The 26,075-nt window shown below is 48.6% G+C and overlaps 2 protein-coding genes across 8 annotated transcripts; one reads left to right on the top strand and one right to left on the bottom strand.

Moving 5' to 3' along the window:
- The first annotated feature begins 13,816 nt into the window (after nucleotides 1–13,816).
- SPSB2 (splA/ryanodine receptor domain and SOCS box containing 2) lies at nucleotides 13,817–21,962 on the top strand. 7 transcript variants are annotated; one of them, XM_084765144.1, is made up of 3 exons: nucleotides 13,817–13,973; nucleotides 20,144–20,886; nucleotides 21,195–21,962. In XM_084765144.1, the coding sequence occupies exons 2-3, from the start codon at nucleotides 20,223–20,225 to the stop codon at nucleotides 21,323–21,325; spliced, it is 795 nt and encodes a 264-aa protein (XP_084621270.1). In that variant the 5' UTR covers nucleotides 13,817–13,973; nucleotides 20,144–20,222; the 3' UTR covers nucleotides 21,326–21,962. The 7 variants fall into 7 exon arrangements, with proteins under 7 accessions (XP_084621270.1, XP_084621266.1, XP_084621268.1 ...); XM_084765140.1 differs by lacking the exon at nucleotides 13,817–13,973 and adding an exon at nucleotides 19,496–19,678; XM_084765142.1 differs by lacking the exon at nucleotides 13,817–13,973 and adding an exon at nucleotides 19,754–19,808.
- On the bottom strand, nucleotides 21,824–25,902 carry TPI1 (triosephosphate isomerase 1). The gene is made up of 7 exons (XM_084765154.1): nucleotides 25,662–25,902; nucleotides 24,442–24,565; nucleotides 24,270–24,354; nucleotides 24,063–24,195; nucleotides 23,590–23,675; nucleotides 22,517–22,604; nucleotides 21,824–22,391 (listed from the first exon to the last, which is right to left on the bottom strand). The coding sequence occupies exons 1-7, from the start codon at nucleotides 25,885–25,887 to the stop codon at nucleotides 22,273–22,275; spliced, it is 861 nt and encodes a 286-aa protein (XP_084621280.1). The 5' UTR covers nucleotides 25,888–25,902; the 3' UTR covers nucleotides 21,824–22,272.
- Nucleotides 25,903–26,075: the final 173 nt, after the last annotated feature.

Here is a 26,075-nt window from a genome sequence, read left to right as displayed (position 1 = left end):
GAGTTGAGGTCAGCCTGGTGTACAAAGTGAGTCCAGGACAGCCAAGGATGATACAGAGAGACCCTGTCTCAAAAAAGAAAAACAAAAAACAAACAAACTAACTAACAAAACCAAAAAAGTCCTGTGGGAAGGATTGTAAACTTTGTCACAGGTGAAAGCAGTCTTGGCCGGCTTTGCCCTTGGACACACCAGGGATACTCCCTGAGATTAATTTTGAGATAGACTGGGTGGGGCCACCCTGGGAAGCAGAGGGGCGGGGCAGGTGTGTGTGTGTGCGGGGATACCAAGACACGTTGTGTTTCTAATCCACCCTCCATGGGAGGAGGAGACTGGCCCTTGCATGTGAGAGACAGGCAGGCAGAGAGGACGGACGAGAGGGGGCAGCTCAAGTGCACATGGATCGTGAAAAGGATCAGTGGACAGGCTGGACCAGCATGCAGGCCAGAAACACCTAGGGACCTGTCCCGTGGAACGGATACCAGAAGGTTCACTCTTGTTTCCCTTTACCCTTTTTTCCTTCTTGTGTAAGCTAGTTGGGTTGTATAATAAAGTTTAATTGTTAAAAAACAGAGCCAGCAAAGTCCAGTAATTCCAACTCTGGGGAGGCAGAGACAGGAGGCTCACTGACTGGCCACTTTAATCAGTTCATGAACTCTAGGTCCAGTGAGAGACCCCGTCTAAAAAAGAAGGTGGAGAACAACAGAGGAAGACACCTGATATCAACCTCTTCCCCTCCTTTTTTACATTTATTTATTTTATACAGCATTTTGCCCACATGTGTGCCTTCATGCCAGAAGAGAGCACCCGATCTCATTATAGATGCTTGTGAGCCATCGCATGGTCTCTGAGAATTGAACTCAGGACCTTTGGAAGAACAGACAGTGCTCTGAGCCATCTCTCTTGCCCAACCTCTGGCCTCTTATGAAAATACACGCACTCACGTACTCTAAGCATGTTAGTGAAGAAGGGAAAAGAGTTGTTTGAAAAGAAAGTTAAGGAGCCGGACACGGTGGCACACACTTTTAATCCCAGCATTTGGGACGAAGAGGCAGGTGGATTGATGTGAGTTCAAGGCCAGCCTGGTCTACAAAGCGAGTCCAGGACAGCCAAGGCTAACACAGAGAAACACTGTCTCGAAAAACAAAACAAAACAAAAGGTTGAACTGTGGTGGAGCACGCCTTTAATCCCATCACTCAGGAGGCAGAGGCAGGTGGATCACTGTGAGTTTGAGGCCAGCCTGGTCTACAAAGTGAGTCCAGGACAGCCAGGGCTACACAGAGAAACTCTGTCTCAAAAAAACAAAACAAAACAAAAAAAGAAGGAAAGAAAAGTTAAGCCCACCTGAGAGGCCCACCTGTTCGTCAAAAGAACCTCATCTTTACCACAATCATACATAAAATGTTGGTGATCTGAAGCTATTTTCTGCAAAGGGTCAACAAAGAAGCTAACGAGGTGGTTGGTTCCTGGGACCACCTGAGGGCATTTCAGTAGCTAAGAGCTCACGGGGATGCAGGATACAGTATCTATACTGCAACTAAGTAACAGTCTAGTTACTCCAAGGAGTTGTTACCTCAGTGTCAGCAGCCACTACAGAGAGTAAGGACTTGTCTCTACTAGTGAGAGAGACTTCAGTCAGATTCTGGGAAGGGGACTTTGGCTCCTCGTATTCCCTATAATTTCCCCATCTTTCTACCTTGCTTAGACTGGGCTGCACAGCCTTGTCTCAAACCAACAACAAGCATTAATTCACTGTAGAGGAGAAGACCCACGTGAGAGGATGTGGTCAATGGAACGGGTGTGGTTTTATCTGAGAAGAAATAGGTAGGTGTATCAGATGCATCCTTCAATCTACTTCTGTTGGACTCTTGTTCTGGGCCAGGCTGTGAGAGCTAAGTCCCCACACACGTCTAGTACAGCCTCTGTCTTCAAGGGGTTTACAGTGTTGGGGCTAAGTGCACAGGCAATCAGGACAATGAAACAGGTGCCATCATAATACTCGCCAGCAGGATGGGACTCTTAGTGAGTGGCAGGAGAGTTTCATTATTGTCGTTGCTATCCGTTTCTGTTTTCAGAGCTAGAGATGGAACTTAGGGCCCTAAGCGTGCTAAGCAAACACTCTACCACTGAGCCACACCCTAAGCCCAAGGGGGTAATTTTACAGTATTTGTGTAAGCACAGTATCAGATATTTGGGGCAGATTCCATACTGAGCAGGCACCTGTACCACAGGCCTGAAGAAAGCGCTCAATGCCTGCTCAAGGAAAGCAGGTGGCTCTCCCGGCTGGAACAGTAGGTGCAGTGTGGGGGTGTGTGCAAGGGGAGGGGAAACAGAGCTAGATCACAGTGAGGAGCTTGGACTTCATCCTGGAAGCTGTGGGGAGCCGCTGAAGGTTTGATTTTGTGTTTAGCTGGCAAGAGCTACATCTACACTATGTGATGAGAGCTAGATTCTCCTTCCCCCAGAGCCTGGTCTAGTTAGAATACAGTTCAATTACAGAGGCTCCTGTCTATAGTCCTTTGAGGCAGGAGGGTTGCTTCAAGTTCCATGTCAATTGATTTGGGCTACATATTGAGGCCGTGTCTCGAAAATAGACCAAACAAACAAAAATTTCTTCTTCTTCTTCTTCTTCTTCTTCTTCTTCTTCTTCTTCTTCTTCTTCTTCTTTTCTTCTTCTTCTTCTTCTTCTTCTTCTTCTTCTTCTTCTTCTTCTTCTTCTTCTTCTTCCTTTTCTTCCTCCTCCTTCTCCTCTTTTATTTTTTGTTTGTTTGGTTTGAGGGTTGTTTTTTTTTTTTTTTTTTTTGAGACAGGATTTCTCTGTGTAGCCTTCGCTGTCCTAGACTTGCTTTGTAGACCAGGCTGGCCTCGAACTCACAGAGATCCACCTGCCTCTGACTCCGTAAGTGATGGGATTAGAGGTGTGCGCCACCACGCGCAGCGATTTTTTTTCTCTTTCTTTCTTTCTTTCTTTTTTATTTAATTAATTTATTTATTTTTATTTGCTTAAACTTTATGTCAGTTTCTTGTGTTACAATCCAAGAGTGGCTTTGTGGTATTACAGTCAGACTATCAGGTGCAGGGCTGAACTGGGGGAGCTCCCTTCCAAGATAACACACTCATACAGCTGTTGCCAAGACAGCCCATTATTTCTGTCCTCTCTAGAAGCTGAGTGCCCTCAGACTATGACAGCTGGTTCACATCAACCCAGCGACCCAAGAAAGGAAGAGACTAAGATTAGAAGTCATTATCCTTTTTATAGCGTAATCTCCAGAGTTGGAATGTAACTCAGTAGGTAGAGAGTTTGTCTAGAATGTATGAAGCTCTGGGCTCAGTGCTAACGCTTCGTACACTTGGCGTGGTGGTGCACACTCAGCGTCCTAGCACTTGTGAAGTAGAGACAGGAGAATCCGAAGGTTAAGGTCATCCTTGGCTACACAGAGGCTGAGGCCAGTCTGCAATACATGAGACCCTGTCTCAAAACAACCCAGAACACGCTGTCTGGAAGTGCAGGTCTGTAATCCTTGGGGAAGCAGGAGGAGAGGCGGGGGAGTCTGGGTGACAGTCAGGAACTTAGTGAGACCCTGTCCCCAAATAAGAGGGAAAGCAGGCCTGAGTGCGGTGGGGCACACATTTAATCCCAACACTCAGAAGGCAAAGGCTGGCATATCTGTTAGTCTGCGGCCATCTTGGTCTGCATAATGAGTTCCAGGCCAACCAGCACTACATAGTGAAACCTTGCCTCAAAACAAACAAACAGCTGGGCATGGTGGCGCATGCCTGTAGTACCAGCACTTGGGAGGCAGAGGCAGATGGATTACTGTGAATTCGAGGCCTGCCTGGTCTACAAAGAAGTCCAGGACAGCCAAGACAATACAGAGAAACCCTGTGTTTAAAAAACTAACAAAACAGGGCTGGAGAGATGGCTCAGTGGTTAAGAGCATACTGACTGCTCTTTGAGAGGTTCTGAGTTCAATTCCCAGCAACCACATGGTGGCTCACAGCCATCTATAATGTGATCTGACGCCCTCCTCTGGCCTGCAGATGAACATGCAGGCAGAGCACTGTATATGTAATAAACAAATAAATATTTTTAAAAACTAACAAAACAAACAAACATCAACACACACACAAAACAAAAAAACCACATAAACGTAAAACAAAACAGAAAAACACAACTTAATCCTGTAATTCACACACCATTGGGCTGGGAAGATAAATCAAGTCAAGTACTTACCTTGCAATCAGGAAGACCAGAGTTCAATTCCCAGAACCCATATACCAATGCACAGCATGATAGTATAGGCTTGTAATCCCAGTACCGGGGAGGCAGAAATAGAATGATCCCTGGGCCAATGGTGCTAGCCTAGTTGGTGAGCCCCAGACCAATAGGAGATCTGGTTTCAGAGAAGGCAGGGTGGCTGGCATCCTAGCAGTGATTGGTACCTAAGGATGTCCTCTGGCCTTCACATGCAATACACTAGGGCTTTCCCCATACCCTTGTGCACACGAACATACATAAAAGTCATATGTCATCACTTCTACTTTTTTTGTTGGAAGTGTTTCACCAGGACTTGCCTCTTTTCAAGAGAAGAGTTAGGCTTGCTTTACTTTCTGTTCTTTCAGGAAATAGGATTTATTATCGAAGGTGATTAAAGAGTTAGCAACACAGTGAATCCATCACTTGTTCAGGGCCCACACCTGTTAGTTTTGTGTTTGATACACTTTCTGGAGACTAGAAGACTTGGTCACATGTAGGACTTTTTTTTTTTAAGGGTCTTATGTAGCTGAGATTTGTCTCAACTTTACTATACACACTTACTATACAGCTGAGGATAGCCCTGGACCTACAATTATTTATTTATTTATTTATTTATTTATTTAATTTTATTTTTATTTTTTGGTTTTTCGAGACAGGGTTTCTCTGTATAGCCTTGTCTGTCCTGGACCCACTTTGTAGACCAGGCTGGCCTTGAACTCACATCGATCCGCCTGCCTCTGCCTCCTGAGTGCTGGGATTATAGGCATGTGCCACCACGCCCGGCTTACAATTTTTTGTATATTATTTACTTTTATGTGTATGAATGTTCACTTGACAATATATGTGCACCACGTGTGCCAGGTGCGTGAGGGGGGCACAAGAGAGCATTAGATTCCATAGGACTGAAGTTACAGGTGGTCATGAACCACCACACGGATGCTGGGAACCAAAGCCTGGTCCTCTGCAAGACCAAGAAGTGCTCTTAAGCACTGAGCCATCTCTCCAGCCCTAACCTTGAACAGTTGACCACACCCCTGCTTCCACCTCCCAAGTGCTGGCTTTCCAGGCATTAGTCACCACGCCCAGCTGCCCACCTGGGGCTTTAAGCACACTCTCCTAGGTGATGCCTGGCCAATGTGAACCTGGTCACTGTGGCCTGGAACTTCCCAAAGGCGCTCTGTCTATCTGGCTACCTTTTGGTGGTAGGGGTAGGGGCTCATGGGCAGAGACTGGCCCCATACAGCTGGCCCTCCTGCCTCCACCTCATATATCCTGGGCTTACGGATTTGCAGCACACCTACCTGCCTATGTTCTCTAGACTGGAAACAGCCGAAGATCAAAATCTCATTGGAGAATACCTTGATGTGCCTACCTGTCTGGAAAACATGGGTTCTCAGAAGACCTCCTTTGTATTTTTAACCAGCCACAGCTTTTTGTATCCAGCAACTACGAGAGATGTGTATATGTGTGTTTCTTCTTGTTGTTACTAGTCTTTAATGTGTAAAGGTGTCTTGCTTGCATGTATATCTGTGCATCCCGTGCATACAGTGCACTCAAGAGACCAGAAAAGGCGGCCGGATCTCCTGGAGCTAGAGTTGCAGACGGCTGTGAGCTGCCTGATGCTGATGCTAGGACTCGAACCTTGCTCCTCTGAAAGAGCAGCCAGTGGTTTTGATGGCTGATCCATCTCTCCAGCTCCATATTTCTATCTTCTTATGTTCAGATTATATGCTAAAGGGGATGGTGCACACTTGTGGGCTGTTTTGTTATGTGTCTCACTGTGTGGCCCTGGCTGTCCTGCAACTCACTCTGGAGACCAGGCTGACCTCAAACTCACAGAGATCACCCTGCCCCTGCCACCCAAGTGCTAGGACTATAGGTGCATGCCACCGTGCCTGGCGTGTGGTGGTACACACTTGTAATCCCAGCACTTGGGAGGCTAAAGCAAGATCGCCATAAATCTTAGGTCAGAGTAGGACTATATGGTGAGCATCAGGCCAGACTGAGCTACACATAGCAAGGCTCTGTCTCAAAAATAAACAAAAAAGCCGGGCGTGGTGGCGCACGCCTTTAATCCCAGCACTCGGGAGGCAGAGGCAGGCGGATCGCTGTGAGTTCGAGGCCAGCCTGGTCTACAAAGTGAGTCCAGGACAGCCAAGGCTACACAGAGAGACTCTGTCTCGAAAAACCAAAAAAAAAAAAAAAAAAAAAAAAAAAAAAAAAAATAAACAAAAAAAAAAGACTTTAAATAACATCCACCTGGCCAGACTGAGCTACACATAGCAAGGCTCTGTCTCAAAAATAAACAAAAGACTTTAAATAACATCCACCTAGCCATGGTGGCTCATGTCTAGCACTTGGGAGGCTGAGACAGGAAGATAAAGAGTTTGAGGTTATGGGCTGGCAGCTTGGCTCAGAGATTATGAGCATGCACCGCTTTTGCAGGAGACCAAAGTTTGGTTCTCAGCACCCCTGTCAGGTGGCTCACAACTTCCTGCAGCTCCAGCTCCAGAGATCCATGCCTCTGCCCTGTGGAGCACTTGCAAACACACACATGCATATAATTAAAAACAAAGCAAATCTTAAAAAAAAAAAAAAAAAAAAGAGTTTTGTTTAAAACTTAAATTACCAGCGAGGTGATAGTGGTACACACCTTTAATCCCAGCACTCAGGAGGCAGAGACAGGTGGATCTCTGTGAATTCAAGGCCAGCCTGGCCTACAGAGCAAGCTCCAGGACAGGACAACCAGGGCTACACAGAGAAACCCTGTCTTGAAAAACTAAAACAAACCAAAAAGAGACTTGATACTCTATGAGCATATACAGGGGGAAGAGGTCCCCCTCAGTCACAGTTATAGGGGAGGAGAGTAGGGGGAAATGGGAGGGAGGGAGGGAGGAATGGGAGGATAAAAGAGATGGGATAGCAAATGAGATGTAATATGAATAAATTAATAAAATATATTTAAAAAAGAAAGAAAAACCAAAACAAACAACCCCCCTCAAAAATCCCTTAATTACTTATGTGTGTTTTGCCTACATGTATGTGTATGTGCCATGTGTGTACTTGGTTCCTGAGGAGTTCAGAAGAAGGGCACTGGATTCCCCGGAACTGGGGCTACAGATGGCTGTGGACCACCGTGTGCGTGCTGGGAGTGGAACTCCTAGTCCTCTACAAGAGCAACAAGTACTCTCAACTGCCAAGTCATCCTCTTCATCCCTCTTACAAAGATAATTTGAGGGAGGGACCTGGGGATGGTGGTGCACGCCCTTCCTTTCAGCCCTTGAGAAGGCAGAGGCAGGCAGCTCTCTGTGAGTTCAAGGATGGCCTGGTCTATAGAGTGAGTTCTGGAACTCTCCAGGGCTATGTAAGAAAAACTCTTTCTTTCTTTTAATTTTAATTAACTAATTAAAATTTAACTAACTAGTTTACATTAACAAATTAACTAATTTGTGGCTGGTCTACACTATCTAGTCAAAACCTGTTTATAAATAAATAAATACACAAAATCTGTGGTGGCCTGATTGAGATGGCCCCCATACGCTCATGGATTTGAATGCTTGCGTGGTCCCCAGTTGCTGGAACTGTGTGAGAGGACAGGGTTTGTTGAAGGAGGTAAGTCACTGGGGTGGACGTTGAGGTTTCAAAAGCTTAGTTCTTCTGCCCACCTTCCTACTCCCCATACCTTGTGCTTGCGGGTCAGGACGTCCACTCTCGGTTACTGTTCCAGCACCATGCCTGCCTGCCTGCTGCCGTCTTACCAGCCATGATGGTCATAGACTCTGACGCTCTGGAACCAGGGTCGTGGTGTCTGCCGCAACACACCAGTAACTAAGACAAAGTCCAACATCAGACTCTACAGGAAGAACAGGAATCTCTGCTTTTAAGCACTTTCTGGTTTGTGTGTGCACGGGATAAAAATGGCTAATTTGAAACTGTGACTGAACAAGGAGAAGGGAGAAAACACAGCAGCATGCCGTGACAGCATTTCACGGACACGAATGACGGCAAATCACATGGAGAACACAGATTTTACACTGGGTGGTGGCGGTGCACGCCTTTAATCCCAGGCGGATCTCTGACTTCGAGGTCAGTCTGTTCTACAGAGTAAATTCCAGGACAGCCATGGCTACGCAGAGAAAGCCTGTCTCGGAAAAACGAAACAAGATAGAGATTGTAGTAAAATTATTATTGTTACTGATACTTGGGGCCCTGGCTGTTCTAGCAGGCTGGATTCTACCACCAGTCCTCAATATGACAAGTTCAATTGTGGGAACAAGCAAATGAAACTTAATTCTAAGTACTACAGTTTCGCTTTCAGACTCATAGGGAAAAACTAAGTGGAAGGCCCCAGGCCCTAGGGGAGCTGGGGACTTCCCAATAGCTGAATAGCTTCTGTTATAAAGAAACAGTTGTGTGGGGGGTTGGGGGGCAGAATTGGAGAGATGGCTCAGAGGTTAAGAGCACTGGCTGCTCTTCCAGAGGTCCTGTGTTCAATTCCTAGCAATCACATGGTGGCTCACAACCATCTATAATGAGATCTGGTGCCCTCTTCTGGCCTGCAGGTGTACATGCAGGCAAGTTGTCTGAGTCCAGACATCTCAGGGACAATTTGTAAGGAGACAGTTGTCTGACTCCAGCCATTTCAAGGACAACTTCTCCCTCTTGCCGGCGGGCTCAACTAAACTCATGTTCCCAGGCCCAGGAACCTACTCCTATCCTGACTGATAGAAAATTCCTAGCCAAAACCCTCAAAATATGACTGGACAAGGCTATAGCCCACCCTGCTCCCCTTGCTCTATGGCTTTTATCCTTTAAATATACAGTACAAAGCCAGGTGTGGTGGCGCACGCCTGTAATCCCAGCACTTGGGAGGCAGAGGCAGGTGGATCTCTGTGAGTTTGAGGCCAGCCTGGTCTACAAAGCAAGTCCAGGGCAGCCAGGGCTACATAGAGAAACCCTATCTGGAAAAAAAAAAAAAAAAGGAATTCCCATGGGGACAAGTTCAGATCCTGAACTGGCTGTCTTCTTTTCTTTCTTTCTTTCTTTTTTTTTTTTTCTTTTTTTCTTTTTTTTTTTTTTTAGAGACCGGGTTTCCCTGTATAGCCTTGGCTGTCCTAGACTCACTCTGTAGACCAGGCTGGCCTCGAACTCACAGCAATCCACCTGCCTCTGCCTCCTGAGCACTAGGATTACAGGTGTGCGCCACCACACCCGGCTTTTTTGTTTTGTTTTGTTTTTTGAGACAGAGTTTCTCTGTGTAATAGCCCTGGCTATCCTGGAACTCTCTTTGTAGACCAGGCTGGCCTTGAACTCACAAAGATCAACCTGCCTCTGCCTCTGGAATGCTGAGATTACAGACGTGCACCACCTCGCCTGGCCACTGAGCTTCCATTTTAAGCTGCCATATCTGGTGAGTTTTCTCAGCTTCCACCCCAAACCCAACACAATGACAATTAGTAGTGAAAAGGAGAGAAAGCTTTATTCCCATGCTGCCCCTTTGGGAAAACACAGGGATCTGGGTTCCCGGGCTTGAAGTCATATGTGAGGTCCTGTCAATATGCACACCCTAACCTGGCCCTCAAGGTCTCTGCTCACACGCGCCTGCAGGTGGTGTGACAGCTTGGCAGAACTGAGTCTGAAATCTTCTGGGAACCAATTCCTCCTCTGGCTAGTACCAGGCTTCATCCTTTTCTCCTTTTTGGAGTTCTTTCTTATTGGAAGACGTAAGGACACACAGATACCAGGGACACGAGTAAACAGTGTCAGGAAGTCCTGAGGCCTCATGTGAGGGAGGACACGGTGATGTGGGAGCTATCTGTAAGCTCGGAAGGGAGGCGAGGGGGCTCAGAAGAACTTGTCAAAGTGTTGTGTGTTTGTTTATTTATTTATATATTTTTGACTTTTTCAAGATAGGGTTTCTCTGTGTAGCCCTGGCTGCCCTGGACTCACTTGGTAGGCCAGGCTGGCCTTGAACTCACAGCAATCTTGTGTGCTTTTATTGTGTGCATTTTCATAAGTGTATACAAATATGTGTGCGCCCACATGTGCATTAGAAGACCAGAAGAGCACATGGGATCTGCACTCCAGTCCTCGTGATTATGAAGCAAACACTTTTTTGGGGGAAGGGTAATGTCTCTCTGTGTAGCCTTGGCTGTCCTGGACTTACTTTGTAGACCAGGCTTGCCTCAAACTCAGAGGTCCTCCTCCTGTTTTTCTTTGACCATTCTTTTTTCTCTTTCTTTCTTTCTTTCTCTTTCTTTCTTTTTTTTAGTTTTTTGAGACAGTGTTTCTCTGTGTAGCCTTGGCTGTCCTGTACTCACGTTGTAGACCAGGCTGGCCTCGAACTCACAGTGATCTGTCTGCCTCTGCCTCCCCAGTGCTGGGATTAAAGGCGTGCGCCACCATGGATGACCATTCCTTTTTTAACCACAATTTGCCACTGAAGAGACCAGAGAAGACATTAGGCAAAAGGGTCCGTATACTATACACAGGTGCCAAGCAGGCTAGATTTAAGCCGTGGTTCACTGACTTCTCTGTCAGTTTTTAACTCTGTGTGTGTGTGTGTGTGTGTGTGTGTGAGAGAGAGAGAGAGAGAGAGAGAGAGAGACAGACAGACAGACAGACAGACAGACAGACAGACAGACAGACAGAACTTGCCACAGTGCGTGCGTGTGTGTGTGTGTGTGTGTGTGTGTGTGTGTGTGTGTGTGTGTTTCCACCATGTAGATTCCAAGAATCTAATTGAGGTGGCAGGCTTACTGATGATTGCTAACCACTGAACTACCTCAATAGTCCTTAACATGCTATCTTTCAGTTGTTCTTCTTGTGACAAGGTCTTGCTATGCAGCCCAGACAATTCTCCAACCATAGCCATGATGTTTGGGCCTCTAGACTGCTGAGATTACAGGTGTGCGCCCACATCACTTTTTTTTTTCCTTTTTTTCTTTTGAGGGTGTTTTGTAACAGTTTCCTTTGAGATTGAAACATTTCATTTAGCCAAGCTCCTTGGTCAAGAAGGTAAGCAACACAAAATAGCTTCAGGAAGTCCCTGAAACCGATCAGATTCAACTAGGCCCCTCCCTGCCGGAGTACATTAAAAGCTGAGAGTCCATTTCAGATGTTGAAAAAAGGTGGGCTGCAAAGAAGACTCTAGAACAAACCAGCTGCCTGGAGGAGGTTTAGACCAGCTGAGGCACCTGGAAAAACACACTCTAATCTGTTGAGCTGGCAGGCTGTTCCCTAGTTTTTGTGAGCTGTCATCCATACTTGGGTGGGTTTTGGTAACACAGCTGTCTTTGAGTCATATCTACTTCTGTAAGTAACCCCAATAAAGCTAACTGGTTCACTACTTTGGACTTTGAGGATATTCATACTTGGGTCTGTTGTGGATTCCCTATCTGGAGTGAGTAGATGTGAGTCGTGTCTCCCCAGGAAAAGTTTGTCACACAACAACTAGTGACTGAACTAGAGCCTTGCATTATGCTCGCTGAGTGTCTTCTACCAGTGACCTACATGTGCATGAGCACCCTCCCCCCCCCCCCCGTGTGTGTGTGTGTGTGTGTGTGTGTGTGTGTGTCTGTCTGTCTGTCTGTCTGTCTGTCTGTCTGTCCGTGTGTTTCTCCATGGTGTCACTATATAGTCCTGGCTGTCCTGGAACTTGCTATATAGACCTGGATGCACTGGAATAGACAGAGATCTACTTGTCTGTCTCCCAAGTGCTGGGATTAAATGTGTGTACAACATCTGGCCCTGCTCTCCTTCTCGTTTTGAGACAAGAGTCTCACTAGATTGCCAGAACTATCTTCTGTTCTCCTGGGATTACATATCTGTACCACAGTTGGCTTCTCAATGTGGTTAAAATATCGTTTAATTATTTTTTTTAAAAAACGTGTATGTTCGAGGCCAGCCTGGTCTATAAAGTGAGTCCAGGACAGCCAAGGCTACACAGAGAAACCCTGTCTCAAAAAACAAAAACAAAACAAAACAAAACAAAACAAAGCAAAACGTGCATGTGTTTTGCCTGCATGTATGTCTGGTGCATCATGTATGTGCCTAGTGCTCCCCGAGGCCAGAAGAAGACATCAGATCCCCTGGAACTGGTGTTACAGGTGGTTGTAAGCCGCTAGACGGGTGCTGGGAATCAAACCCTAATCCTCTGGGAGAGCAGCCACTGAGCCATCTTTCCAACCACTTTACCATGCTTTTAAAAAGCAATCGTGGGCTGGAGAGATGGCTCAGCGGTTAAGAGCACTGACTGCTCTTCCAGAGGTCTTGAGTTCAATTCCCAGCAAGCACATGGTGGCTCACAGCCATCTATAATGTGATCTGTGCCCTCCTCTGGCCTGTAGATGTACATGTAGGCAGAGCACTGTATACATAATAATAAATAAATCTTTTTAAAAAATAAAATAAAATAAAAAGCAATCGTTGGAAACCTTCCCTTCCGTTTGGCTTTGCTAACTAACAAAATGCTCCTCCCTTTTCCTGGGCCATCACTGGAGAAGAGTGGTGAAACGCCAAGCCTGGAAAGTACCCTGGTTAGGATGCATCAGAGGGAAACTGAGGCCGCCAAGAATGTCAAGGGTAGGATTGCAAATAAGCATTTCGGTCATAACTGTTTTGAGACACGTACCCTACCCAGGTTGTGTCTTGGTCCTCTTGTTCTGACTCTTTCCACTAAGATCACAAAGCATTTTATTAGGTAAACTAAGATATCTGGTGGAGTTGGCAGAGCTTTAGAGGGCGTGGCTACTGTAATGGCTGTGTTCTTTCATACTTCAGAATTTGGGTGGTTGTTGACTAACCAATGTCTACACCACAGACGATAGCTTTCTCAATTTCCCAGCATCAACAGCTGCCCATAAATTCTCAAGATGGGGTCTCCTGCGACCGTTCCCTGAGGTGGTTTATTTGGTTTTCCCCCGGCGCCCCCACTGCCAGGAATCAATTCCAGGATCTACTACATGCTAGGAAAGCCCTCTCCCACTGACCTTGCAGCCCCCTGCCCCGTGAGATTTCTAACATAAACTGACCGGTCTCCCACTTCAGACCTTGGGAGAAAAACATAAAAACAGATTGCCTGTGGAGGCCTTACATCAAGAAGGTCGGAAGACTAAGAGCAAGGAAACATTTTATCAGGGCTACCACTACGGAATCTTCAAAAACAAACTGGGTTGAGGCAAGCCTCAATTAAGGTGTTGCCCTAAATCACCCTCCGGGGTCCAGGTTCGGTTCTCTCTACATCCATGCTTTCTCCGCCTTGCAGGAGAAACTTTTCAGTATGATTCTGCTTTGTTTTTAGCTAGAGTCTTGGTATATACCCCAGGCTAGCTTCAAGCTCTCCATCATCCTTCTGGCCAGACACATAGCTAAGGTTACAGGCGTCATCACCACACCAGGTTTATTCTAACTCTTGCTTACATATCAGCTCACCTTCAAAAGGCGCACGCGCGCGCGCGCGCGCGCGCACACACACACACACACGCCCCCCCCACACCCCCCTACGGGGTCCCCGCAGCCAGGAGTCCTCTGGTGGAACATTCCAGACCTGAGTATTAAAGGCCAAAGCAGGAGCTGCGTGGAGAGGGCCCGGACAGCCGACCACTGGGGCGGGCTGAGGACTCAGCACACACACACACACGGCCGCGGAGGGGCGCGCGAGACCCCCAGGCTGCCGCAGCGCACACTGTGCGCCCACGCGCGTGACCGTGAGCCAGCGTGAGTCAGCTTCCCCGCTCCCATCCTGCCCCTGCGTTGCCTTAGTTACGGGACTAGCACCAGGGGCATGGGGGCGGAGCCGCAGGCGGGGCCTATGGGCGTCCAGTAATGGCAGGTTTCTCAACCTCAGACCAGTTGCCATTTCATTCTTATTGGTGAGTTTGGAAAATAGGTTTCCTTTTCGGGTTTGGTCCTTTCTGCTTTGTTTTACACGTTACATAATATCATTTGTTTTTAATTGTTGATACATATAAACATATAAATACAACCTGCTGAACTCACTCAGTGTTGCTCGGATGCATATATTTTTTAGGACTGATTAGTTGGTGTTGGAAAACCCAAGTAGAGCGCTCACCCCTGAGGAATACTGATTCTCTCTCAGCAGCATTTAGCTCTTCATCCAGGGGTGGGGCCTTGTGAGATTTTCTCCTTCCTCCTTGGCATGTCAGCTGGTGTTGTCTGCTGTTCAGGCCTTGTTTAGGCAACCATATTGTTGAAATTTCACTGGTGCAGACACTCTGTCCCATAAAGAAGTGTCTCAGCAGATGTCCTGGTCTTCCCTCCCCCTTGCCCCCTCCCCCGCCCCACCCACACTTGATGCTACCATTTTACTAGCTCTTTAGTTCTGGCAAGGCTGAAGTTAAACATACCTAAACCTTCTGTATGAGTCTGTGAAAACTGGAATCGTCTGTTGTGAGAATAAGAGAAGGTTTAGTTTTATAACAGCATATTGAATGACTCAGCAATGATCTGGTTAAATAGGGCAAAGCTTGGCCATCTTGTAAGATGGAAGCTGCTCAGTGTTCTACTGAGCCCAGTGCTGGTCTTCTCTGTATATCTTAAAAGGCTAGATCTGTTTAGTTTTTTCAGTTAGGTTGTGGTGCTCTAAAGGACCTTTTTTTCCGTACAACAGGACCCATCTGCAGGCAGTCCAACCACTTCATTTGTCACCCAAACAATGAATCTGGAAGAAACCAGGAGTACTGGCACACACCTTAATCCTCACACTCAGGAGGCAGAGGCAGGCTGATCTCTGTGAGTTCAAGGCCAGCCTGGTCTACAAAGCAAGTCCAGGACAGCTAGAACTGCAAGAGAAGCCCTGTCTGGAGAAAAACAAACAAACAAACAAAAACAAAAATAAAAAGCAAAAGCAAGCAAGCAAACAAACCTGCCCCCCCCCAAAAAAAAAAGAATCTGGAAGAAAAGCTTACTAAACTAGGGCCAATAATTCCCACTTTATATAGAGAGAAACTCTGTCTTGAAAAGCAAAAACAAAAAACAAAACAACCAAAACAAAAACAAAAAAAGACATTTGTAAACCTGGACCATTTAAATCTAAAATTATTTCAGTTCCATAAAAGCTCGTGATTAATCTTTTGTTGTTGTTGTTGTTGTTTTGTTGTTGTAGATAGGGTTTCTCTGTGTAACAGCCCTGGCTGTCCTGAAACTCACTCCATAGACCAGGCAGACCTCGAACTCACAGGGACGTGCCTCTACCTCCCAAGTGCTGGGATTAAAGGCGTGCAACACTATTGCCCTGCTCATGTGATAGATCTTAAAGAAAATCACTTGGAGGAAGACTGGAAGTCTAAAGCCATCCTTGGCTACACACTAGATGGAAGCCAGCCTGGTTGCATGTGATGCTGTCTCAAAAAAAAAAAAAAAAAAAAAAAAAAGAAGAAGCCGAGTGGTGGTAGCACACGCCTTTAATCCCAGCACTTGGGAGGCAGAGGCAGGAGGATCTCTGTCAGTTTGAGGCCAGCCTGGTCTACAGAGCGAGTTCCAGGACAGCCAGAGCTGTTACACAGAGAAATCCTGTTTCGAAAAACCAAAAAGAAGAAGAAGAAGAAGAAGGAGAAAGAGAAGGAGAAGGAGGAGGAGGAGGAGGAGGAGGAGGAGAAGAAGAAGAAGAAGAAAAGAAAGAAAACAAAATGAAACAAACAAACCCAAGGTCTGCAGAGATAGCTCAGTGGTTAAGAATACTAGCTGCTTGTCGGGCAGTGGTGGTTCACGCCTTTAATTCCAGCATGTGTGGAAACCAGATCTCATTCCAGATGGCTGTGAGCCACCATGTGGTTGCTGGGAATTGAACTCAGGACCTCTGGAAGAGTAGCCAGTGCTCTTAACCTCTGAGCCATTTCTGCAGCCCCTCTCTCTCTTTCTGTCTGTCTGTCTGTCTGTCTCTCTCTCTCTCTTTCTGGTTAAGAATACTAGCTGCTCTTCCAATGGATCCATTTTCTTTCTCTCTTTTTGTCTTTCTCTCTTTCTTTCAGGTTTATTTATTCTGGGTAGTGTTCTGCCTGCATGTGTGCCTGCAGGCCAGGAGAGGGCACCAGATCTCATTATAGATGGTTGTGAGCAGCCATGTAGCTCCTGAGAATTGAACTCATGACCTCTGGAAGAGCAAACAGTGATCTTAACCTCTGAGCCATCTCTCCATCAGTCCAGAGTAGACTCATTTTCAATTCCCAGTACCTACCTACACGGCAGCTCACAACCATCAGCAACTCCAGCCCCAGAGGATCCTCTTCTGGTCTCGACATCCATAGACATTGCACATATATGATGCACAGACACACATGCAGGCAAAATACCCATATACATTAGAAACACAGGCACACAGAGGCTGCAACGTGGTTCAACTGGTAAAGGCACTTGCTGCCAAGCTTCACTGCCTGGGTTCAACCCTGGGACTCACATGGTAGATGGAAGCAGAGTGCTAATGCCTGAAAGTCAACCTGTGACCTCTACACACACACACACACACGCACACACACACACACACACACACACGCACAGTCACACACACACAAAAATAAGTGCAATTTAAAAATATTTAAATGTATTCAAACAACAACAAACCCCAAACCAACCAAATCCAAATCTGTCTAAATGTATTGCACTTACTGATTTTGAGACACGAACCAGAAAATGCTCAGCAGTTGCAATACAGGGCTAAATAAGAAGTCATGGGCTAGGGCCTGGAGAGATGGCTCAGAGGTTAAGAGCACTCACTGTCTGCTCTTCCAGAGGTCCTGAGTTCAACTCCCAGCAACCACATGGTGACTCACAACTATCTATAATGTGATCTGATGCCCTCTTCTGGCCTGCAGGTGTTCATACAGGCAGAACACTGTATACATAATAATAAACAAATATTAAAAAAAAAAAAGTCGGGGCTGGAGAGATGGCTCAGAAGGTAAGAGCCCTGCCTGCTCATCCAGAGGTCCTGAGTTCAATTCCCAGCAACCACATGGTGACTCACAGCCATCTGTAATGTGATCTAATGCCCTTTCCTGGCCTGCAGGTAGAGAACTGTATACATATTAATAAATAAGTCTTTAAAAAAAAAAGTCAGGGGCTGGAGAGATGGCTTAGAGGTTAAGAAACCCTGTCTGGAAAAAAAACAAACAAACATTGTTCATGATGTCATACCCTTAGGAATATAGAGTATCAGGGACTAAGTAACAAATATACCTTCTGGAGTGGGAGAAATGTCTTTGGTGTTTGTCAGGCAAGCGTATACACACACATGAAATTCACTGAGTAGCTTGGGGTAGGGGTGGGAGGTTGTATCTCAGTGGTAGTGTAAGTAATGCTTGCTTAGTAAATAGGATTTGAGTTTAATTTCCAGCACCCAAAAGGAAACAATAATTGGGCGACATTTATTTAAGTAACATTATTACATATAAAGTTTATTTTTAAAGATGATTTCATTTTATGTGTATGGTTGTTTTGCATGAATGCGTGTGTCCTGTTTAGGGTTTCGGTTGGTGCAATGAAACACCATGACCAAAAGGCAAGGTGTGGGGAAAAGGGTTTATTTTGGCTTACACTGATGTTCATCACCAAAGGAAGTCAGGACAGGAACTCAAACAGGAACCTGGAGGCAGGAGCTGATGCAGAGTCCATGGAGGGGTCCTGCTGACTGGCTTGCTTTCCATGGCTTGCTCAGCCTGCTTTCTTCTATCATCTATCTATCTATCTATCTATCTATCTATCTATCTATCATCTGTTTGTCTGTCTAATCACTTTACAACCCAATCCCAGCCCCTCTCCCTCTTCTCCTTCCCAGCCGCATCCTCCCACCTCCCTCCCACCATTCCCCCTTCTCCTCCTCCTCAAAGAAGAGAAGCCCTACCCCCATGGGTACCAACCCACCCTGGTACCTCAAGTTTCAGTGAGACTAAGCACATCCTCTCCCACTGAGGCCTGAGGCAGGCAACAGCGTCAGAGAGCAGTGCAGCCCCTACTCCCATTGACAGGGGAGCCACATGTTGACCAAGCTTCACATCTGCTATATATGTGTAGGGGGTCTAGGTCCAGCCCATGTATGCTCTTTGCTTGGCGGCTTTCTTATAGAACCCAGGACCACCAGCCCAGGGGTGGAACTGCCAACAATGGGCCGGGCCCTCCCGCCCGGCCCTCCCATGCCAATAATTAAGAAAATGCCTTACAGCTGGATGTTATGGCAGCATTTTTTTTCAATTAAGATTCCCTCCTCTCAAAATTCTCCTTTGTGTGTCACATTGATACAAGACTAGACAGCACAGGGTGTCTATTCCAAATTCATGTGGCGGTCAGAAGAAATCAAGTCCCCTGGAACTGGAATTTATGGATGGTTGTGAGCTGCCATGTGGGTGTGCCATGCAAGAGCAGCCAGCCAGTGCTCTTAACCACTGAGCCATTTCGGCAGCCCCACATGTGAATTTTAAAAAGTTAAAATTAGCCCTACGTGACTCATATCCCTATAATCCTAGCACTTGAAAGTGGAGCTGAGGGGAGCAGGAATTCAAGGCCAGCTCTTGGCTGCAGATCCAGTTCTGTCCTAGGATAAAGCTACAGGAGGCCATTTCAAACCTTTAATTCCAACACTCAGGAGGCAGAGGCAGGCTGATGATCAATGTGAGTTCGAGGCCAACCTGGACTACTTAGGGAGTTCTAGGCCAGCAGAGACCCCAGAGCGAGACCTGTCACACACAGAGAGTTAAAACTACCTATTGCATTATGGGAATTTTGAACTGTTATCAATAGGCATTTGAGGAGGTCAAAATTTAATGGCAGCCAGGCCTGGTGGCCAATGCCTGTAATCCCAGCACTTGGGAGGCAGAGGCAGGGGGATCACTGTGACTTCGAGGCCAGCCTGGTCTACAAAGAGAGGCCAGGACCCCAAGGTTGCACAGAGAAACCCCATCTTAAAAAAAAAAAAAATCAATGGCAACCTTCCTAAGATCACGCAGCTGGTGATCTAACTTCGTTGAAAACTAACCCTTGAAAACACATGTACTAGAGAATGTGCCTGCTAAGTAGTCGCAAACACTCATAGTCCCCACGACCTACGGGATGGGGAGCAGCAGTTCAGGAACGGTGTCAAAGCCTCTTTCTTACACGTAGGGGCTCAGGAATGACTCGCCCAGACAGCACAAAGGTTTCCAGTGGAGGACACTCTCCCCACAGAATCCAAGGCGATGACGTCATCAAAGGGTTAATTCTAAGCAGGGACGCTGGGGGAAGGGGCGGGGCACGCAGCTGTCAGGTGTCCTCCCAAGGATATACTGCCGGGAGGAGTTTCACGTCGGGGAAGATCGAGTCCTGGGTGGGGGATAAGAGGTTACCCATCCAGAGTGTGCTCCACAAAGCACGCTCGCCTGTCCACGACTGGAATCACCACACATTCTTTGCCTGGATTCTTTGCTGGCCGTGAGGTTCGCAAGGGGGCGTGGCATGACGGGCGTGGTCTGGGCGGTGACGAAAGGGTTAACCGCCTCGCGAGGCCGGGGGGGCGGAGCGCGGGCGGGTGTCCTGCAGCCCAGCTGGAGCCGGAAGCAGTTGCTGGTCAGAGGGGCGCGTCTAGACCTACCCTTGTCTGTGCTTCGGCTGAGGTCCCTGCGGGCGGGGGTTGGTGTGTGCGGTGTGTACCCAGCGAGGTGCGGGCATGGGGGCGGCCGTTAGAGACTCCAAAGGGATGGTCCCCGGTGAGGTCTGATGGGGCGAACTCGTAAGAAACTTGGGGCCGCAGCGCAGAGGAGGTGAAAGCAGAGTGATGGGCCTGGGAGGGTTGGGGGACCAAGGAAAGAGCCAGCTGGTTGGCACACACTGGTGAACAGCTGGGAGACCTAGGGTAAAGATGCTGAGCCTTACAGTACTTTCTCTCCCCCACGCTGCTCCAGGGGACGATCCGGAGCTCAACTTCCAGAAGAGAGACGCCCCAGCAAACCTGTTTCGAGAAGCCCCTCAGCTGCACACCTCATGGGCCAGACGGCCCTGGCAAGGGGCAGCAGCAGCACCCCCACCTCCCAGGCTCTGTACTCTGACTTCTCTCCCCCCGAGGGCTTGGAGGAGCTCCTATCTGACCCCCTTCCTGATCTAGGGGTCCAACGACGCCATGGTTGGAACCCCAAGGATTGCTCCGAGAACATCGATGTCAAGGAAGGGGGGCTGTGTTTTGAGCGGCGCCCTGTGGCCCAGAGCACTGATGGGGTTCGGGGAAAGAGGGGCTACTCTAGGGGCCTGCATGCCTGGGAAATCAGCTGGCCCTTGGAGCAGAGGGGCACACACGCCGTGGTGGGCGTGGCCACCGCCCTAGCCCCGCTGCAGGCTGACCACTATGCGGCGCTTTTGGGCAGCAACAGCGAGTCGTGGGGCTGGGATATTGGGCGGGGAAAATTGTATCATCAGAGTAAGGGTCTTGAGGCCCCCCAGTACCCAGCCGGACCTCAGGGTGAGCAGCTGGTGGTGCCTGAGAAGCTGGTGGTGGTTCTCGACATGGAGGAGGGTACTCTGGGCTACTCTATTGGGGGCACCTACCTGGGACCAGCCTTCCGTGGACTGAAGGGCAGGACCCTCTATCCCTCTGTAAGCGCTGTTTGGGGCCAGTGCCAGGTGCGCATCCGCTACATGGGCGAAAGAAGAGGTGAGACCTGGACTAGGTGTGGGGGGTTGGATTACCTCTTTTGGCAATGATTTGGGATGGAAGCCCATGGTCGGACTACAGGAAGGGGGCTTCGTTTCACTTTGGCCTGTCACTTAGGCGGCCGTGGCTCTAGTTTCACTCCCAGGCCTTACTGGATGTGTGATGCAGAAATTCAGAGCTTTAGGTCTCTCAGCCCAGGGGGAGGCAGAATTGGAGGAGGAAATAAGGGAGCCTGAGCGGATCTTAGGGTTTGAGGATGTCTGGCTGGAGTTGCACCTCTACTTAACCTTGCCTTCCTTCTCTCTCAGCGGAGGAACCGCAATCCCTTCTGCACCTGAGCCGCTTGTGTGTGCGCCGTGCACTGGGGGATACCCGGCTTGGCCAAATAACCACTCTACCTTTGCCCCCTGCCATGAAGCGCTACCTGCTCTACAAATGACTCTGTAGCACTATAGTGTGCTGGCACCTTGCCACCATCCCTACTGTAGGGACAGGTGGAGAGGCACCGCTGGCCTAAACAACTTAAACAAACGCCAGTGACGCTGAGGGGAGAGGCTGGGTCCCTTCACTAATCCTTATCCAAGGGGCAAGACATGGGTATGATACTAAAGGCCGTGGCAGCCTAGGACAAAAGATGTTTTTCAAGTAAAAAAACAAAAAAAAAACGAGGTGTTGTCAGCCTAGTTTTTCTTCACTGCCCCCTCTCCCCCCACCCCATGGAGTCCTATCACTGTCTAAGAAAGTATATGGAGGGCTGGAGAGATGGCTCAGCGGTTAAGAGCACTGACTACACTTCCAGAGGTCCTGAGTTCAATTCCCAGCAAGCACATGGTGGCTCACAACCATCTATAATGTGATCTGACGCATACTGTATACATAATAAATCTTTTTTAAAAAGTATATAGAAACACGCAATGAAGATGGCAAACCACAAAGCTTAGGGCCAGGTGTTTATTCCCTTACACGGAGGATGGATCACAAACACAGTAGTAGGGCTTCGGCACTGTGGGGGAGGGGAGCATCCCTGCCTCTTGGGCTAATGTACACTGGATCTTGGCCTTAATGTACACTGAAAATGGAAAGGAAGGTGATTTAACTCCAGCCCTTGCTAGGGCCTGGAGGGACTTAAGTCAGTTCCACCCTTCTGCCCCTCAGCCAGGAAGACACCTTGGTGACATATTTCATTCTAACCACTGTAAGCGGTGAAGGGAGTGGCCTGGTCCCAACCACAAGGAGGTGTAAAAGGTTCAGGAAGGTACAGTGTGGATTAGGCCACAAGATGGGGCAGATGACATCATCAGAAGCTCCTGACTGGTGGGAGCAGTTACTACACTTCTGGGCAACCTAGGCCTGGTTTAGCAGGCGGGTGCAGGGGATGGCTGGTGCTCAGTGTTTGGCATTGATGATGTCCACGAATTCAGGCTTGAGAGAAGCACCACCCACGAGGAAGCCGTCCACGTCTGGCTGGCTTGCCAGCTCTTTGCAGGTTGCTCCAGTCACAGAACCTGTAACAGAAACAGGAAGATAGCTTGGTCAGGGCTATGATGAGTACACTTAAGCCCCACCTCTCTGTGGAAGGCCACCTCAGTCTTAGTCCATTTCTACCTTGGCTAGAGCCAAAGCCACTCACCTCCATAAATGATCCGGGTGCTTTGAGCCACCGCATCAGAGACATTGCATTTCAGCCATCCCCGGAGCTTCTCATGTACTTCCTGGGCCTAAAAGGAGGAGGCAGCCTAAGTAAGACCCTTGCTGTTCATACAAAGAGATTAAGAATCACTGGAATCTGGACAGAGTTTAGTCTCCAGAAAAGCCCTGGGATCAGAGAATAGCAAAACTCCAATCCCAGCCCAGCCTGGAATGGACACTGTCGAGGAATGTTAATTCAGAACATGGCTGCTCTGGCAAGAGATCACACCCAAAGACCTTCCAGGTCTGTGTGACCCAGCTGGAATACAAACACACCTTTAATTCAGGAGACAGAGGCAAACAGATCTGAGTTCAAGGCCAGCGTGGTGTAGAGCAAGCATCAAGTAAAGAAAAGCTTAGGTTCGGGAGTGGTGGTACACGCCTTTACTCCCAAACAACGAAGGTAAAGTTAGTGTGTAGAAGGAAATACCCATGTTTGAAAGTGATGTCGAATGAGTGGTAGAAAAAGTGACAAATCAGAGATTTGACAGAATAGGATATGCCCAACTCTCAGAAGAGAGAGGAAAGGGAAGTTACTTAGGCAGTTTTACAGAGAGAGAGAACTCAGGTGAAGATGGAATGAGCCAGAAAATGAGAAGATGGCAGATGATTAGAGCAGACTGCTGAGTTAGTTTCAGGCCAAGCAGAGGAGATCCAGGCGGAGAGAGAAGCCAGATTAAGTAAGTCAGCTTGGAGAAGAGTTTGAGCCAGAACAGCTGAGTTGAACCAGCCAGCTATGAGCCCAGAAAGAGCAAGTGAAGGTGAGCTTATTAAGCAGTAACTCAGAGGCTGAAAACACTCTAGGCCTAAGTTAACAGAGGAGGCAGCAAGCCTTGGGAGACAGCAACTGAAACAGGCAAATAAACACTACTTTTACAGACCATCCCTGGTAAGTCACTCTTGGTGAGTTTGGGGCCCCCCTGTCTCTAAAGGGGGTTGGCCTGGATGAGCCGCATTAGCTGCCCAGGTCTATAGAAGCAAGCTAGGCCGAGGGGAGGGTTCCTGGGCAATTACCTGTTGAGGTGTTGCAGTCTTGCCAGTACCAATGGCCCACACAGGCTCATAGGCCAGGACAACTTTGTTCCAGTCTTTCACGTTGTCTGCAGGACGGAGAGCAGAGAGAAAACAGTGAACAGGGCGGAGCTGTCCCACCAGTTACGGCCTCCTGGCCCTGGTGTATGTGTTCATATGCCAGGGTGCACATAGGGAGGCACAAGCTGGTTCTCTCCTACCATGTGGGTTTAGGGTGGGGGGTGGGAGGGGGCGGAAGGAAGGGTCAAACTCAGTTCCTCAGGCTTGGCAGTAAGCACCCTTACCCACAGAGCCATTTCACCAACCCCCAGTGGCTTTTGACTGGTAGGGATTAAGCCCTCTGCAGGAACAGAGGGCTTTTCCTGGCTCAACATAAACAGGCAGGCTGCAGGGCTTTTGACCTCCCCGACTCGGTGGCCCTTGCTAGGCTCAAAGGTCTTTTTCTCCAGAGATACCTGCGATGGCCTTGGTTTGCTCGAAAACAACCTTCTCCGTGATGCCAGCTTCCCTTTCATTTAACTTCTCCCCAATGCAGGCGATCACTCCAAGTCCCTCTGACAGGGCATGGGCCACTTTCTGCCCAATCAGCTGTTGACGAACAATAAATGTGGTAAGACATCCACTCAGATGAAAGCAGCCGGTCTTCCCTCTCGCTTACTGACCTCATCGGATTCCCCGAAGACATTTCTTCTCTCCGAGTGTCCCAGTACTACCCATGTGGCTCCTAAGTCTTTGATCATGCCAGGGCTAAAACAAGAAACACCAAAGTTTAGCAAGGAGCCCCCAAGGAAGCGCCCCCCCCCCCACCTTAGACGCTCTCTGCCCTTGGGTCACCTGATCTCCCCAGTGAAGGCCCCATTGGTCACTTTGTAGCAGTTCTGCGCAGCCACAGCGATTTGGGGATCCAGCTTCTGCCTGGCGAAGTCGATGTAGGCGGTGGGGGGTGCACAAACCACCTCTGAGAACGAGACGGGAGAAAGCCTCACTCTCCAGGCTCACCGTCATGCCTTCACTTTCACGGTCCTGATTTTTCCTCCGGTTTTCAGTCCAGAAAATTGACCTTTGTCCACTATACTACTGCCCAGGCTGGGCCGGCACCAATCCCAGAACCTTCTTAACGCCCGGGACAGGCCATGGCCCTTACCCAGCCCTCTGCTCTTTTAACAGCTGGGGTTCTAATTTCCTCAGGCTATTCTGGGAATGGACACCTTCTAGACTCAGCATTCTCCAGGGGCCAACCTTTTTCTAAAATAGCCATCTCCACTTCTCCAACCCGGCAAGGATTTTTTAGCTTAAGGATAAAAGGCCAACTACCGGAATTTGTATTGGACTCTTTGGGAAATAAATGAGCAGGGAGATACCCTTCGGTCGTTCTGATTTAGGTGGGTAGCGTGGGGGGGGGGAGGGAGATGCCCGAGGATCCTGTGAGCAGCAGGGAGTTGACTGGCTCACAAGAGACCTTGTGATTTCCCATTTCCAGACTGAAGAGAGCTGTAGGCTTGCTTTTCATTCCCTAACCGCTCAGTATCTTTGGCACCCGCTCAGTCCCTAAGGCAGAAGGCAGGAGTGGCCCAGGCTGTGGCGGGGTAGAGATATGGGAGACCCCAGCTCAGAGCCCGAAGCGAGCGGCCGCAAGGGGAGGAGCTTCGGGCTACGTGCTGAGACGCACGGATCCAGAGGCCCAGGGGGCAGGTAGCTGAGAGGCCGCGCAAGCCCAGCTTCCTCCCTCACCATCTGGGGGACACGTGCCACTTTTCTTGATTATCCAACCAGACACTGGTTCCGCTTCCTAACCCTTGTCCCTTTAGCTGGTTCAACTCCCGTCCGCTGCCAAGGGCGATCTTCCACCCAGCCCCCACCCCAAGAAACCCTTCGGGACCCCACAGGCCCAGAGAACAATTTAAATGCCTTCCCCCCCCTCCGTACATCTCTGTGCTGCCTGGACACCAAATAGCCCTTGTCCCCTGGCCAGCCAGCTAGGTCCACTCGGACGCTGAGCAGGTGCTGCCACGCCCGACCCATCCCCCCTACCTCCGCTCCCAAACGCAGCTCACCTGTGTCCGCCGGCACCTTGGCAGCGTTCAGTGTGCAGATGAGTTCTCCCAGGCACTTCTTCCTCCCGTTCATCTTCCAGTTGCCCCCCACGAAGAACTTCCTGGAAGGCGCCATTGCTCTAGAACAGTCTAGCTGAAGGTCAATACCAGCACACATCCCTGGCCACTGGCCTCTTATATAGAGCGCTGTGAAGCAGAACTCCTCCTTTTCCCCGCCCTCCGCCATGGTTAGCCCGGCCCCTTGCTTGCTAGGCTTTTCCCCTCCGCCTCTCCACCTCCCGTTGATGTTTCGATATTCTGACGTTTCTCCTCTTTTGTAGTAACGTTCTAGAGGGGTTCCGGGGGGGCTCAAACGTCCTGCCTCAGTCGCTAGACAGTTATGTTGAGTCTCGCGCTCAGGGGAACCAACTTTGC

The sequence above is a fragment of the Acomys minous genome (genome assembly GCF_964271855.1).
Source record: "Acomys minous genome assembly, chromosome: 17".
Classification (NCBI taxonomy): Eukaryota; Metazoa; Chordata; class Mammalia; order Rodentia; family Muridae; genus Acomys; species Acomys minous.
This window is presented reverse-complemented; position numbering and strand designations above follow the sequence as displayed.